This window comes from Apis cerana, linkage group LG1 (genome assembly GCF_029169275.1).
Source record: "Apis cerana isolate GH-2021 linkage group LG1, AcerK_1.0, whole genome shotgun sequence".
Taxonomy (NCBI): domain Eukaryota; kingdom Metazoa; phylum Arthropoda; class Insecta; order Hymenoptera; family Apidae; genus Apis; species Apis cerana.
In genome coordinates, this window is record NC_083852.1 from 19,997,224 (window position 1) to 20,014,816 (window position 17,593).

At 34.2% G+C, this 17,593-nt stretch overlaps 1 protein-coding gene across 3 annotated transcripts in view; it reads right to left on the minus strand.

The window, feature by feature from the left end:
• LOC108004260 (facilitated trehalose transporter Tret1-like) overlaps nt 1-14,924 on the minus strand; it is a 34,931-nt gene extending 20,007 nt beyond the window's left edge. The window contains exons 1-3 of one of the 3 annotated variants that reach the window (XM_062087445.1): nt 12,787-14,924; nt 9,249-9,358; nt 3,066-3,490 (exon numbers count right to left, since the gene is read on the minus strand). In XM_062087445.1, the coding sequence (XP_061943429.1) occupies nt 3,066-3,303 (238 nt within the window). In that variant the 5' untranslated portion in view covers nt 3,304-3,490; nt 9,249-9,358; nt 12,787-14,924. Of the gene's footprint in view, nt 1-3,065; nt 3,491-3,934; nt 4,142-9,248; nt 9,359-9,717; nt 12,454-12,786 lie in introns of those variants that run through there. The other 2 variants (XM_017067027.3, XM_028669950.2) reach the window with 2 other exon arrangements.
• Nucleotides 14,925-17,593: the final 2,669 nt, after the last annotated feature.

Sequence of the window (17,593 nt, forward strand, 5' to 3'; positions counted from 1 at the left end):
GTTTGTATAACTAGCTTATAGAAATATCGAGAATACTATAGATAGTCGATATCGAGTTATAGTTGGATCATGAAAAGCTAATAATTAGTTTTGACAATCCGCGTACATCCCCCATCGAGTGGCGTGCGCGAGTTTATTATTTGTAATGAGAGTAGATGGATGGAATTCTTCGATTTCAAACGCGAAAGAAGAAGAAAAAAGTCAGAAATGATTATTTTCAGTTCACTCGCGTTTGAAAACGTGAAAAAAAAAAAAACGTAAAAATATATTTTAACGAGACCGAGTATCCAATCTCATCATAATAAATAATTCACAATACGCCAAAAATTCTATTAAATTAAATTATTCAATTATCAATAGATTACGAAAAGACGAGCTCGATGAATTTCACGGAAATGTCCGAAATTTAGTAGATATGTGTCGTAGACGATTTGATCGACGATGCCAATTTTCCATCATGATCGATTTAATCTCATTTACGTCACGAAGCAATGAAATTTGTCCATTTATACGTATAGCAACGATCAATCCGTGTAATGGACACAGGAAACGAATCATTGGTTCAGTTTCGTAGAAGAAATTTATTTTGGAATTGTATAAATATGGAATCGAATAAATATGGTATATTCACAAATTTGAAGAAATAACAAATATGAAATAAATATAAAAAAATGTCAGAGTTTTTAAGAAGATTTTTAAGAAAGATTAGGAATAGAGATAGTGGAATTAATTAAAATCTGAAAGTAGTATATAGAATTTGAAGATGACTTTAAGTTAAAGCAGTGATAATACAAATTTGATTATAGCTTTGAAATGTTACTTTCAACTTACTATTCGTTAACTAAACGTTAATTAAAGAATGACGTAAAAATGATAATTCGATATTTGAAAAGTAAAGAATAAAAAAGTACATCGCAGTGATTTGTCTCGAAGAAATTTAGCGGATGGTTAATACTTTCATTTCCTCCGATTTTCCATCGATTCATCAACTATTATATATTTGAAGATCTCGATCTAGAAATAATCTCATTAACGTTATTTGACGGTCTCAATGTCTGTATTCAAATCTTTTGTGAGTTAATCTACGAGTTAATTAAAAGGTAAACTATGAATTGATATTCGGGACACGAAGATGCCTAAAATAGCTCGATGAAATGCATTGCATGCTTCGATCATGCCAATAAAGATTTAATAAATATTAAATTATTAATAAACGTGTTACGCGATATTATCATAACGATGCGCGAATCTCATAAATCTCGATTTCTGAATAATGTACAGTTAGTTTAGAGAGACTTAAAAGTTCATAGTCAAAAACTGATTATAATGTTATTCCTTCGATCTTGAATTGATATTGTGTAATTGTCACGAATAATGCGCGACGAATTAATCAATGGCATCCGATCAAGTCTGCTATGCATACATACGCTTGAGATTTGCGGTTTATAATTATATATTCAATTTATGTTATATATAATTCGTATTTGCATTATTTATGTTACTACTTTTATATGCTAGAATCCCATGAAATTGCATAGTTAACAAATTTTTCTTTCATTTGCAATGCAAATGTAAAATATTTTATCAATATTAGTGAATTTTTCTCAATCGATGGAAAACCACTCGCTATTTGTAACATCTTTGTTTGTTACAAATTGGTCAAAAGAACGCATGGATAAGAAAAAATATATTCTATATTCATATAATTTCGTTTGTGACAAAATTTTCTATAAAAGCAAAATAAAAAGTTCATGGATTCGAACTCATTATATAGGATAATCGAAGATCGAAATATCGTTCTTATCGTTAATTTCTTTTAGGGGATTCTTTTTTTTTTATTTTTTACTTTTTTACACGTGTAGTCACGTGTAGTCACAGATAGTCGCGCTTGAACATGACATGTTATAGTATATCTTAATAAATCAATTAGAATTTAATCCGTTCATTTAATGTCAAGTTGTATAACATTTAAGGAACAAGCTTGAGAAATTGCGCGCTATTATCCGTTTTCGTTATCTCAATTTCTTAAATTAATCTTCTCTTTTCATCTTATATCTTCCTACGCGATTAACGATAGAAATCGCGATAATTTAAAAAGACGTTCTTGTCCATTACAAAGAAATCTGACTCTGTCATTATTCCATTGTAAAATTAAATAATTCAGCGAAGTATCTTTTATTTTTCTATTTCAATGACAATAAAGAGTTTCGAAACATTGTATTCATGTTTAAAAAATAAATCAATTGATCGATTAGATACATTTTTAATAAAAGTTATAATAACATTTTTATAGATTTCAATTATTCGAAGTAAGTCGTTACAATTATCTAATCCGTATCTAGCAAATAAATATTATCAATTGTTGCTAAGATTAATTAATTGCGATATAAATCGATATAAATCTTCTTTATTTTCATTTATCAAGAAATTTTTCCCATTATAATTATTATATTTTAATTCAACGAACGAATATTGTACGATTCACGTTCCTCTCTATTTATTTTTCGAGAAATTAGAACGTAAATTATATATAATTTAACTAGAAAATTTCATCCGATTCAAAATTGCAATTCTCCATTAAGAGGAAAACTCGCTAAACTTGCTCTATCAACCGTACCACCGATTTGCTTTTAATGTCCGAATTTACGTATCGTAACTCGATAAATTACAAGTATCTTTACTCCAACCGGATAATCGACGAGTTGTCTATCGGTAAAAAAAAATGTCCAAATTCAATCATCCGTCTATCCGTATCTGTTGTCGATGTAAAACTCGGGGTAATATTAAATTGGTCTTATTCTATTATCGACCGTGTTCCGGAATAGGATTCAAGGATCTCGAACAACGCGATGCTACCGCAGCGTCACGACAAAATAGAAAGCTTGCCAACCGAAAAGATGGCCTGGCACGCGGTCTCTGGGTTCACCAAACTCGGCCTGTCACGCGAAAATTGTGCAGCGGATGCACCGAGCGACGCGGATCGTGTACCGGCCGCATCGCTCGCGAACCTAACCCCCGATCCACCGGCCGGAACGAAGCGAAACAGTAAAAGGGTTGGAACTTACCCGCGGCAGCGGCCACGTACTGCAGCAGCGTCGAGCCCTTTTCCGTCATCTCTGCGACGCGACACTTCTCGTAGACACCGTAGGTACGATATTTGGGTGAGCCAGCACCAATGTCGACGGGATATTTTGCAAGGGTGGTTGAGTCGTACACCGCTGAAGTGGAACTCGCTGGTACAGGGCTATAGGCATACTCTTTATAGCGCCCCTCTATTTCCTCCTGGCCGTGGGTGGGGGCCATTTCTCGCTCCCTCTCTGTCTGTCCCTCACTCTCGCCTCGTTCGCTCCCACGGACACGCTCCGTTCGATAAACCTCGACTGTCGACCTCTCTCCCTTCCTGCGAACGAGCTTCGTCGATTCGTTCTACTCTCGCACGTTTACTCGATTCTCCCTCCAGCGACCACCGGTTACCAGCCTCCTTCTCCGGCTGAAAATGCAACGACCGTAAACGCGTGAGTCCTCGACCCTGCGACAAGCCGCGATCGTGTCAAGGTCGCTTGATCGACCATCGATCCGGCCAATCAGGGGGTTGAAACGGCCGGCGCTTACGCGCCCACGCGTTTCACTTTCCATTCCGCGTTTCCCCCCGTCAAATCATCTGCCGCGCCGGTTCTTAAACTCTGCTCTGGATAACAGTCGGGGGTCTCGATGAACGATTTTCCAAATTTCGTCAATACGAATCGATCCAATCTCCCGATTAATCTTTCGTTGAGTTTTCGTTACGATCGAAAACGTCGGTTGACGTCGTTTCTCCTTCGTGTAATAAATTTTGGAAAAAATGATTTTGGCATTTTGAGAAAAGACGTATACCGGAAAGAGAGAGAGAAAAAGTTTAAGAACCGTTGATAATTCGCGTTGCTTGATTACGAACATGCGATGGAATTATAAGAGGGTTGAACATTGGCTGATTCCGCAGCGTTATATCTTTAAAATTCGACGAAGAATACAACGATATTTGCGATTTCGCAACGATATAATTTTCCAAGAGTTTCGATAATTTTATATTTTCTAGATAAAATCCACGTGCATGTCAGTGTATTGCAATATCACACCTGACAAATCGTGCATTGCTATTACTACTGTAAAATAGTACGACGTCACTCGACCTTTATATATTTCTAATAGCAATATCGCGTGTTCGTGTGCATCTGTCTGATTAGAAATATAAATGTTCCACAATGGTATAAAATTGCCCGTTTACGTACATTTTCATCATTTACATCATTTACGTATTTGTCGTTTCGATAAGTTGCTTGATTAATTTGCATAAGCGAACTTTGTGTTACCAATTTCAAAAGAGTTAAGTTTTATAAGAATAGTTTTTTTAGTAATAAAAAAAGAAGGTCAAGATGGAGTAAATTGCAGCAATTCGGCACAATTCACATCCTGTTTGCAACAATTAACTCGATCTTGTTTCTGCTTGATCGATTCGATTGTTTCGTGGATCATTGTTTAATGGGAGGAAATTTTTCTTCTATCTATCGTCCACGAATTTTGTATCTATTGTACATATCTATGCGGGAATCTGAGAAAAACTTAAACGAGATTTCGAATGTATGAAAATATCGATATTAATGAGTGCCCACGAATTCATTTTTAGGAAGGATTCGAATGAGAATTCATCTTTTCGTATTTAATTTTATCTCAAAACGTGTATTCTATTATACAGGAATATAGAGTTAATCCAACTGCGTAGTAAATTTCAAGTAGTTAGATAGAGTTAGATAGATCTCTGATAGATCTAAGGGCACTTTTAAATTTTCTTGAGGAAGGTTCAGTCTCTAATTTCGATAAGTGCTGATAAATTCCACAAGATAAGTAATATTATAAAGATTTATAATTTTATCGAAGTCTTAATCGAACGAGAAAACGAATTGTTTATTTTCAACAATAGTGTGGAATTTTTCATCGTTTGTTAAGTAAATATAAAATAGCTAAATAAATATATAAAAATGAAAAAAAAATACTATAATGGACATAACTAGAGAAAAAAGAATAAAAACATCGTGCTCGTTTTTCCGAGATCTTTGCTCGTCCATCATCGTTTGTCTTCGATGATCACAAAATCGATGATATTTCTATTTCTCACGTGGCACAATTATATTTTTCATATCTACACTTTTCTAACATATCTAACGTATCGTATTTTTCCTTTTGTTTCGAGCTGTTTGTTATATTTAAACGCGTATCTCGGAGATTATATCGACTGGAGACGGTAGTTAGAAAAAAAATCTACCCTCTTGTTTTGCAACCCCAGCATCCGCCCAGAAAATCAATAGCAAATCTGGTCGCACTCCACTATGGACACGTGGCATATATTGCACGCGTATGAAAGAGTTCAGCAATGCAAATATTTAACGAACTATGTTGCAACAGATTTGTAGGGAATAATCATGACGTTTTCTCGCATTTATTGGGATTTATATGGAATGGATACAAAAACGGATACAATTGCATAGAAAATTAATCGGTCGAAATAAACTAATCGATATATAAATTTATCGCGATCGACATTGTGCGATATTAAACATATTATATCACAGAGTGTATTAAATATAATGATTATTTCTATATGAGTGAAAAGTATTTAATCGACAATATTTGAAATTTTGCATTTCTTTTTTGATACGTTTGTTTATATTTGATAATGATTTTTTAATAAAAATTGGGAGAAAAGAATTAAAACGAGATGAAGCATGTAAATTAAATTTTTGACGTTAATTTGTTTTACATAAAAAAAGAAAAAGAAACGATAATGGTTTCGTTTTATATTTATCGAAATGATTGATAAGAATAAAAGAAGAATATCAGAATATCGCGATTGTTGGACGATCGTTCAAATTTATGCTAATTTGAATTAAATTGATTTCTAAAATCTTGGGGTTGGGATGACATTTGATTAAAATTAAAATAAATGATGGGGAGAATATATGTGGAATATCGCGAGAAATAATTTTTTTATTTAAATTCTCTTTCCATAAAAAGCTAAGAAAAAAAATAATACAAATATTCCAATATTCCAATATTCATTGTTAAGTAAAGGAAATATTTATCAGATATATTAATTAAATTTTATTTTAAGAAAATATTATTTATATATATATATGTCATAGAATGAAAAAAATTTAGTGAGGAAAATACGAAATATATCGAATCGATAATCGCAGTGGACGCAAAGCTATCCTCTTCACCCGAGTGCCGGCGCGCGACTGTCGGAATTCAACTCGTTTCTCTTTCGTATTAATTCATTCGCTTTGAACAGACGTCGCTACCTTCTCCATTTTAACGTTGTTGAAATCATTTTTTAAAAATACGATGATGCAAACTCAATTACATGGAGTTATATATTTAATAATAATATTGATATTTCACGCTTTTTGTTTACTAAATAAACTAATAATCGTAATAATATTTCGAATGTAGGTACATTCTTTTGAACATTATATAATTCATTTTCTCTCTCTTATATATTCTTTGCTACACTAATGGCTTAATTGCGCGATAATTATTCATACTGGAAATATTGATGCAGCTACAATAATACATGCAGATACAACAGCCGTTTTCAAAAAAGAAGATATTTTACGATTCGTTCTTTTCTTTTATTACAGATTTCATTTATTATTGTTCATTCGTATACCTATAGTATATTTCCACGAGCGAAACGGAATTATAATAATATCGATAATACTATTTACAAAACTTGGTAATGGTTTCACGTACCGATATACATGTACAGATATTTTCGATACAGATATTCCGATTGATCGATCTCCTATCTCAGAAATATGTTCTTTAACGCGTATTTGTTTAAGTATCTTTCACGATGAATGTTTTTCGATTCTTGTTCCATGATAATCGTCGCCAGAAATTATTCTTATCACAAATTCTCGAATCTGAATGTAAATCCCCTCGATATGTTTTTTAATTCCAACTTTTTATTTGGAAGATAATTAAATCGAATTTTAATTATCGAAATTATCTAAGTACTAGGGATGACGAGTGAACGAAGGTAATTAATAAATTTTCAAAATTATCGTTTCCATCATCGATATTTCTTTATTAGTATCGGTAAGGTTTTCGGAAAGGGAAATTCCAAAAGAGAGTCGCGAATTCGATTCGATCTATTATCTACGGATTCGAGGACGATACTTATTTGTCGCGGTCATTATCGTCCACCGAAAAAATATTATCGGTCGATAAGATGAAGACGCGAGAAAAGAAAATTCGTGGGTGGAATATTTGGTCGATGATGACGAAATCAACGACATCGGATCTCAACCTTGAGATATCGGTACGCGAACTCTATTTTTTATTCTCTATTCTCTTAAACCTGGATGCGAAATTAAGATTTTTCCGGTCGCTGACCGATTATTCACGAGAGAGAACCTACAGATAAAACTAATAATAAATTTATTCTTAGTTGCAAAGTTGCAAAGGCTAATGGAAAAAAACTCAAAGTTATAAATTCTTACATCCCTTTAGTCTATTTCCTTTATCTTCAACTAATATTAACACTGAACGAACAATCAAAATTTCATTTTATATTTTTTGTTTTATAATTATGGAGATCACGAAAATGTTTTTGAAAAAATTAATATTATATTTCATCGAGAGAGAATTACATTATATCTGTTTATTTTTACATCACTTTAATTATAATCATTTGAATGTAAATACTGGAGTTAGTTACTGGAAATCGGTTAAATAAAAATACAAAGGATCTATTTCGATCCTTGGATAAAAGAAGATGGAAGATATACGTGATAGAAAAACGTAATGATGAGTGATTGCAAGAAGATGGCAATTGCAATAATCTTGAAAAGATATTTCGTCATTTTGGACCTGGTTATCATATATTATTATTATATTATTATTATTATCGTGCGTTCCTCCGTATTTATTTACTCGCGAGTAAAAATGTGTTGCTAAATATATTATTGATTGATCAATGACTTGTTTGTATAAATTTAACCCGAAGCTGGAAGATAAGAAGTGAAAATCACATTACGCTTATAAAAAAAACGTTAAAAAAATGTATTTTGTCTAACCTTTATTTTTTAAATACGCGCTCGCGAATGCAGATATGGATAATCATTATAATTAGATATTTTTGATAAATTGAATACCGAAAGAAATGTTAAAAATAGAAAGAAAATTAAAATAAGAATTAAATTTTTATATTATATTTTCAACATGGTTTTTTAAAAATTCAATGTAACTCAAGTCTTAAAGAATTACTAAAATAGAAATTTTCATTTTTTTTCAGTTATCAATGTCGAATGTCAGTAATATGACTCGATGATGATTGCGAAAGAATTGTTTCCATTTTCATTTAATAGAGACGATTTTCATTTAACGATAACTAAAAAATAGAATAATATGGAACGAAAAGCCGATTTCTAAATGAATTTCATTAAGCCAATGACGTAAATCGTACGATAGGAAGTGTTCGATGAAAAAGTAAAGCGTCTTTACGATTCCACGTTAATTAAAATAAAAAATAATCGTGGTAACGCGAAGCACGTCGATCCTGAATCGTCGTTCCATTATCGCGATCTACTTTCTTCGGAAATCGTTACATTATCGGAAACTACGTGACTTATAAAATGCCAATTTCAGGAAGATGATTGGTGTTATAATTTTGAAATTTTGATCCGTTGTATTTTTATCTATTTATTCTCCGCGCTTTGTATCGAGAACGATACGACAATATTCACTATCGAGAAGAATTGAAAGAAAGAATTTGAAATCATCGATCCATTCCACAGTATTCAATAATCAAAAAAAAAAAGATCAAATTAGAATCGCCTTAATTTAAAAAATTATTTCTTGTGAAATCTATCAAAGTTTCTATATTAATATCGATATTTATAATATTAATTTTGAATTAATAAGAAAATTAGCAAAAAATTCGATGTAACTGTAATTACAATCAGTGAATTGGAACTTTTAGTAGATAGTTTAATGTATCGAGAAATCGTCGAAATAAATGATGATTAAACACGTCAAGGTGAAGTAGAATTTCAGAATAATCGTTAGCTATGTTAATAAAGTTCAACGGTTGCAATTTTTAACAAATGATCGCAGCTTTCCGTGAAGAAGACTAATCGAGAATGGAATTCACATCGATATATAAAAACGAAGCAGAGGTTGATTATCTATCAATTATTATTAAAACTCACTTCGATTTCGAAGAACGAAAAGCACGAGTATCTTCCTCCGACGATCCTCGAATCACCGCAGACCAAGGCAGAATGTGATCCTCGACCGATCCTCGACCGATCTTAAATCCCTGTAAAACGTGAAAATGATGGTCAGAGATCATTGGCCCCCGTTCCGGCATTCGATCCTTAGTGATTCAAGGAAAACAAGAAAATTCCACGGTCCGATATCGGTTCCTGTAAATTTCCTCACCGCTGGAAAACCGATTTTTTCGTCAGAACAGTTTCGTTCGGCGAAACCATTTCCGTCACAAAGATCCGATAAACCTTGTTCTTCTCCCACCACCTGTGTATTTTTGGGTGACGAGATAAATATTACGTCACGATAGTTCTCCGATAATCGATCGAGCCGAGGAAAGTTCCATCTGAATTTGGGAAAAACAGGGAAGGAAGAAAAAAGACGGTTGAAGAGAAAGGGAAATCCACTTACCGTTAAGATGCGCGCACCTTGTTAAAATGATCTTTTACCTAAGAAACACCTGTAATATAGGCACACGATAAACGTTATATAAGCGAACGCGAACTGTTCTTTGTCCGAGAATACATATGGCCATCGAACACACGACGATGCGTGAACAAGTACGAGTATATTCCGCCCCTCTCTCTCGATATTTTCACAATCATCCGCGAATATCATCGTCTCTGGAGTCGGGCCCTTGATAACGCCCGCCGGCCATCGACAGTTGAGTCGTGCATTGATCGAAGAGGGGGATTAAATTCTAATTAGCGCCTCGTCATCTGTAATTCGACTAATCCGCCCCACTCGAAACGTTCCTCTATCAAATAAATAAGAAATCGGATCGTTCTGACATGACAAGAGACTTTCTTTTTTCGCGTCTTTCACTAATTTAAATTACCGCATGATGCATTTATTCATAATCATTTTTTTCGAGGATATAAATAAACACGACTCGTCGTAAAGGATCGTAAGAATGAAAAACAACAAATCGATGACGTAGAAGCGTCTCACGATGCGCTGTATTTTTTTCTTTTTCTCTCGTGCCGCAACTTTCTTCGTTGACAAACTTTTCTCTTTAGATAAAACGATTGTTGAGGTATTTTTAAAATATCGTTGGAATCTTTCATTGTTTATAGTACGTTTGAGTGACATTATATGTCATATATTATAAGTTAATTATTGTAAAAAAAAGAAAACAAGATAAAAGGGATTCGCGTGCTTTCCTCGATAAATGCTTCGATACACGATTTTCTTTTATAATAAGTAACATAGAGGCTCGACTTTCAACGATAACTGTTACATTTATGATAATTCTAGTAACAACTCGAAAGTTCCACGTCATCCGTTCAAATCGCATAATTAGACGAACCTCGTTTCCTGACATCATTTTTTTCTGTCCATTCGAGAGCTGGACACTAACAAGTACTCAGAGTGTTTATTGCCTCGCACTATTCCGTTAATATTTATAATATCGGATTAATAGAGTTAGAATTGAGAACAAACGTTAAAATTGAGAACAATGGTTATCGACAGTTCTATCGAAGTTTTGGCAATTTTTAAAGAAAAAATGTTTTCTAACGTGTGTTTTAACACCATTATACAAAAAAAGCGTACATAAATTGTAATTAAATCGTATATGCTCGTATTGACTCTACGGATCGACAACTGCGAAAACAAAAGCGACAGGAAATACATAATTACACATTCTGAAGATTAGTTGCAAAGATGAATAGACGTCGGTTTTTTAGTGACACGAACTGAATTTAGAATTTCGATGAAAATGTCACGATATCGTTGTTTAAATTCGTTAATACGTCTTTCATCGGAGATTTTTACGAATTTCATTGTACAAACAAGAGCGATAAAATTGTCTGGAGATAGCGGTGATAGATCAAACAAAATCGGTTAATTACGATCGGTTGTATTAATCGGCACGATAGTATTCGAAAAACGAAGGTGTGTACGAAGATAGTACTTTCAGTTTAGAAAATCGTATCGATCGAATTTACATTTTCAACGAAGACAGTATGAGGACGATAAAATTGACGAAGACAATACAAAGACGGTGAACGATGATCAGGCGAATGGTTGTTTCGATTCCGCGAAAATCGACCTCGATTCTTTATGATTCACTCCGCCACGATGACCGCGGCGTACGTTCAAGCACAGGCGTATGATACAAAGTGAATTAATCGAATCATTTCCTGTCTCCTTTGCCACTATTGTTCGTCAACTCGGCATCCACATCTGGTTTCGAACCACGAAAAACGTAGAGAAGCATCGCGTTTATCTACCCATAAATCATAGACGCGAGTTCAATTTTCGAGGAGGCGTTTCATTTCATTTTTTAAGAATTTTTAAATAAAAAAGAAGAATATTTAATAAGAATTATTAAATATGTTGTCACGTGTTTGTTTCGTTCGTAACTCGTAAATATCTTAGTTCTTTAACTTCAGTAAATATACAAGGGAAGAGGTTTTATAAGAGGTTTTTCGTCACACATTCGAGCGTTTTCGTCCTACGTCATACAACCTCGTTACAAAACGAAGAGGATCAGATCTCAAAATCTCAAAGAAGAGATCGCGATAAGAAATTTGTATCTACTCGACAATTGTACAACGTGTCTGATAACTGATGATACAACTAGATGAAAAATAAATCGAAAAAAAAGAGTACTAAATTTTGTCCTTCGAGTCTTTATTTTTCTTTCGAAAAAATCGAGATTAAACGTGCAACGATGAAGCAACAATAATTACTTGATACGTAATCGTGTAACTGTAATGGAATAATTTTTGAATTCGATTCTTTCCAATTGAAATTAATTTTCGAATGAAAAAATGTTATTGCTTCCATTTGGAGGCATTTTTGCACGATAGAATCGCTTGTTGTCTCGTTGGTATCGTGAGTTATCAGACACCCTGTCCAATCTACGGCTAATCTAATCTACGGTAGATCGAAAAAGGTAAGGTGTCTCGGAAAGGTCGAAAGGAAAAACGAAGAGGCGCAGAACTATCAATCGATACGCGAGGTTAGTCTCATAAACAACAAGGCACGCGAATGCTAAAGAGCGACGCGACGTCGATGAATCGCACGCGTCCGCCCGACTTCCCGTACTCCGTCCGCTCTTTGTTCCCAGTGAGACGCCACTAGTCGCTCGTATAACGAACAATCGATCGGCTTAGCTGCGTATGTTCACCTGCCAACGATTTAACAATTTTCGTATCGAACAATTCGTCCGATGGACGTGCACGGGACACGAGCCAACGATTAACGCATTGGAATACATCTTGCGACAAGCTTGTACCCGATCGCGTAACGATAAACGCAGATTTGACACGCGGCGTCGGGAATCGCACGGTCGTCGATCGATTCACTGCCGGACCGTATATGAACACGCTATAATACATCTACGACTGGTCTAACGTATTTTGAAAAAAAAGGAAAAAAAGAGAAAGGGAAGGAAAGAAAAAGAAGGAAGAAAGATGGTCGAGTAAAAGGGAGTGATCGAAACGCGAGAAAATTAAGACGGTCTTTACTTACGTTTCCTCGACGTGAACGGCAGCTGGTTTACTGACGAACGTCGATGAACGAGAAAGAGTCGAGGAAAGAGGAGGTTGCTCTCTCGTGGAGGCGCGATCGTGAGAGAACGAAGAAAGGCAGCCCTGTCGAGGTTGCCAGCGATTAAAGCTCCTGCCATCTTCAGGTTTTTCAAATAATCGCCGCTAGAAGCAGCCACCGATCTGATCGCCAGGCGCGATTACCCTTTATTTCTGGCGACGTTGCACGCGGTACCGGGGACAAGCAAGAGGATCGCGGTTCCTCGACACCGCCTCTAGTTGGAGACACGTCGAACGTGCCAAGGTTCCGCTACGATCCACCGTCTTGTTCTTCTAACGTAAATGCTGACTCGATGATAGCACAGACTTACGATGTTGCGTGTGCCGTTTCCACCCTTCCTTCGATTCGAGATTTCCTCTTAACGATCGGAGAATCAATACCGTTTGTCATTCGCGCTTCTTGACCAGGGCTCCACGTTGCCAGGGATGGTTAAATTAACAGGGAATTAGGGGCAAGTTATAATGAGGTCGGGAGTTTGGCAGTGCATCGAAGCGAATAAACGGAGTTCATTCGATTTTGCCGACCTGTTAAATAATATATTTGCCCAGGAAAATTCGACCGAGAGAATGCAGAGCCTCGCAGAGATTCCAGATCCTTCTTCGGTTGTATAATAATTTATGATTATTTTGAAAATTTAAATCTAAATTTAAATGTAAATTTTCAATTTCTAGCTGGAACTTATGATTCTTTCAATTGAAATTATTCGGATATTTTCTACCTTTATAAATGAATCGGAGAAAAAAATCGCGACTCGTTCATTCGAGAATATTAAATAATGTTCGATCAGTTAAATACGGAATATACTTTTTCTTTTGTATTCGAAAAAACATTTGGAAAAATTGATAGATCATTTCCGTTGGATTGTAATCTGTCTATAAAAAAAAAAAAAGAAAAAAGAAAGAAAGAAAGAAAGAAAGAAAGAAACTGTAGAATAGATTAAAAAATTTCCATAGTAAAATTTACATCTCTGTAAAAATAAGTTCTCCATCGACTTTATCGCTTTGTCAAAGCAAACATCCGCGATATGATGGGCCAGCAAAGTGTATTTTTTCAATAGAAGGAACGAGCAAACAGATCTTAAATGTAATGAGCTTTCGTAGAGTCAATGTATAGAATAATTGTACCATTCGACTCGTATATAAAAGATACGCATCTCGATAATTGGACGTTTCTTAGTATCCAACGTTTAAATATTAGATCGTTACAATTTTTTCTAATGAAAAAATTGTGAAATCGATAACTCACATCGCAATGGAAGAGGAATGAATGAAAAATTTGAATAATAACCGGTGAATCAAAAATGATACGAAACGTAAAGTAAGACAATTAAGAAAGCGATGATTTTTCAATTAATATATCTTGTCTCCTTCGTTCGAGCACGAAGTTTTATCATCAATTTTATTTTTTTTTTTTTGTATCAAAAAAGCTTACACTCTGTCTGCTGTTTAAAAAAGATGAGAAATCTCGATTTGTTGGAAGAAAGACAAGCTAAAAATTGCGTCGACTATTTTTAACGAGGAAAGTTATATTATGAATCATGAAAGTTGAAATAAACAATTCGACAGAGAACTTTTTTCTTCCTCTCTTTTTCTCTCTTACCATTTTATCAAATAAATACCTGACAATAGAGATATAGAAAAATGTATAGATAATACGGAACGAGAACATAGCGAAACGAGACGTTCGTTGCGTCATTCATTCGAAAGAAGCGATAATTATAATTGACGCATGCATATGTATTTTCTGCGAGTGCGCTTTTTAATTCGTAATTATCCTTCGAATCGACGATTACTTCATTAATGTTCTTCTCTCGCACGAGACGAGCGTTTAAATGATATTATATTTTGAAAGAAAAAAAAAAAAAAGCAAAAAAAGAAAAAAAAGAAAGGAAAAACACAAAGAAAGATATCAATGGAGGAGCAAACGTAAACAGTTTAATTTCGTATTGATTATTTCATTAATTACCAGATAAATTAAATTTGTAATCAAGTAACATTGACTTTGTGCAATGGAATATTTTGACCAATCATTTTAGATATTTAAAAAAATAAAAATGGTTTATTACGCGAATCTCAAATTTAATTTTAATTTAATTCTAAGCAAATATTTATTTCTTGAAAATTAAATTATTCCTACATTGCATACAAAATAAATTAATGCTCGAAAAAAAACACGAATCTAATGGTATATCGCAAGAGACTAAAATTTTCTACTATACAACGAGCCGACGTTCTTAAATTTTCAACATCGTTCAAAGGTCGACGACTGTCGATCCTCAAGATTATTCGAAAACTAAATTTCCTTATAGAAATGATACTTCTTCGAATTCTCGAGTCGCAAATTCCATCCATAAATCGTGTTCTAAAATGAATCACCCAAAAATCCCTTAAAATCCTCTACGAAGCGAACAACAATCGACATGCAAAACACTTGACCCAAAATTTTCGCTTCGACTCTCCATCTTTCTCGAGTACACGTGCTCCATCACGTACAATCCCACGTAATACCTACGTATACGTTTCAATTCACGTCACGGAATTTCGCGTTAGCTCGATCTCGGCTTCGAATTCAGCTGAACGATCCGATACGCAAAATACACGAAGAATATAGGAATGCCGCTTCACGGCCACGAATGTGGTGATCGGGGTCACGCGATTCGTTGCGATCCGAATGAGAAAATGGTGGTTCGATTGAACGTGATCGATCCTCTTATCTCGTTCCGGTGGCTCGATAACAATAAGAAAATAGAATAGACGTCCAGCTCATGAACACACCGCGAGGTATCGAGCGGAATGTTTCCCCATTTGTTCCTTTCCTCGATGTGGCGCACATGCTCGATCGCCGGTGCACAAGCGCCACACGCTGAATCCGCGTGTACGGAAATTGTCACGTTGCATGGAAACTTACGCTCGATTTCTTTTTCTCTGGCTGGAATATGCTCTTTGTTGATAATCGATGCCGGTCGCGTATGAATTAGGCGACACGGAGAATTATTTTTCGGAGAATCGATTGCAGAGCGAATATCGGATTAGGTAAGATTCTTCGGGGATTTTTTTGGGAGGCAAGGAGGGAACAAAGTGAAAGTAAAAAGGAAGTAAGGTAGGAGATTTTGGGGATTCCTGTTCGGTAATTCCCCATCTAAATAAGTTTTAACGAATCGTTGTCGAATGATTGACGACGCGTAGTCAAAATTATTTCGAATGTTGTTAGCATTTTTTCTTCGGAGATGTATACCTATTTTTGACGAAGAACTGCGTTGCTTGATAATTCTAGGAATCAAGTACCTATTTTTTCAAGTACCTAAATTTATTTCGACCGTTGTCATAGTACAACGATACAACGAATTGTAAGTGAGGTTTTTAATTGGTTAATAGAAGATACTTGATCGCAACAATATTCTTGAATGATACAATTGCGATACAAGTATAACCACTTCAAAACGTTATAGGACTATCTATTGATGCAATATTTTCTTTGTCTCTTCGTACAAGGATAATTTAAGTCGATAAAAATTCTAGTTGCGCGTTATAAATCGAATGGAAAATTTATTCGATGATTCCTACACCATTTTTCAATAACATCCATCCAACCACTGATTCTTGCGGAAAACTCGTCAGTTGAGACAAATTTTCTCTTTCTGATTAATTATACGATCATTAATTACGAGTTACGATAGATTGCGATCCTGAATAGTGGTATATATAATACATTATGGGCCAACACTTCCAATAATAATAATTCATTATCGATTTCTATTTAGTCTTCTTTCAACAATTCGTTCAAAGAGATAAAACGATTTTTCGATCACATTTTGCAGAATTGATACTCGAATAACGTTCACATTCTATATTTTTACAATTAAAGGCAATACGATAAGGATAAATTTATTTCTGACAGTTATTTAAATTATTTTATATAATGTAGATAGTTAGAAAAAAATTCTAATTCTTTGTATGGTTTTTTTAGGTTAAGTACAAATATCGATAAAAAATAAATGATTTGCCACAAAATTACATCGTTTAGATGCATCTGAACGGATTGTTACATTTTTATTGGAAATTTTTTTCTTTCTTTTTTTTTTATTGTAATGGAAGATGGCAATTTTCATGCCAATTTTTGTGCATTTACAAATTAACGTTTTATTTGGATCGCTTGTAAATCGAATGTTTTGTATTTTTATTTTTAAATAACTTTAGTGTTTATTGTTATTATTATTACGAATTCATAATTCGAAATAAATAAATATATACAACGTGCAAAAAAAATACAAAAAAAAAATATTAATACGATATGTAATATAGATAATCGATATTTCTTCAACTTTTTGTCGTGATTATTTGAAGTATTTGCACAGACAAAGTTACATGGATTAACGGGATGATTGTCGAATACTTGACTTACAGTTCGAATATCCGACTTTCTCGAGTATTTAAAACAATCTTGATCGAAAAAAAAAAGGCCGATTCGTTGGAATTATACATCACGCGTGAAATTTTTAATCGCGACATTGAATTTCTTTTTACCGATGAATTTCTTCTGATTATAATTGCGTTAATTACGATGAAAATTACTCGCTATATGATGAAAATTGACGATCGCTATATGAAAATATACATTGGCGATTTCGTTCATTTATTATGCTGCTCGATGGCGATTAACTCATAATTAATCTTGAATAATTACGAAGGAAATGGAAGAATGATTTTACGACAGAAAAGAATAATTGAAA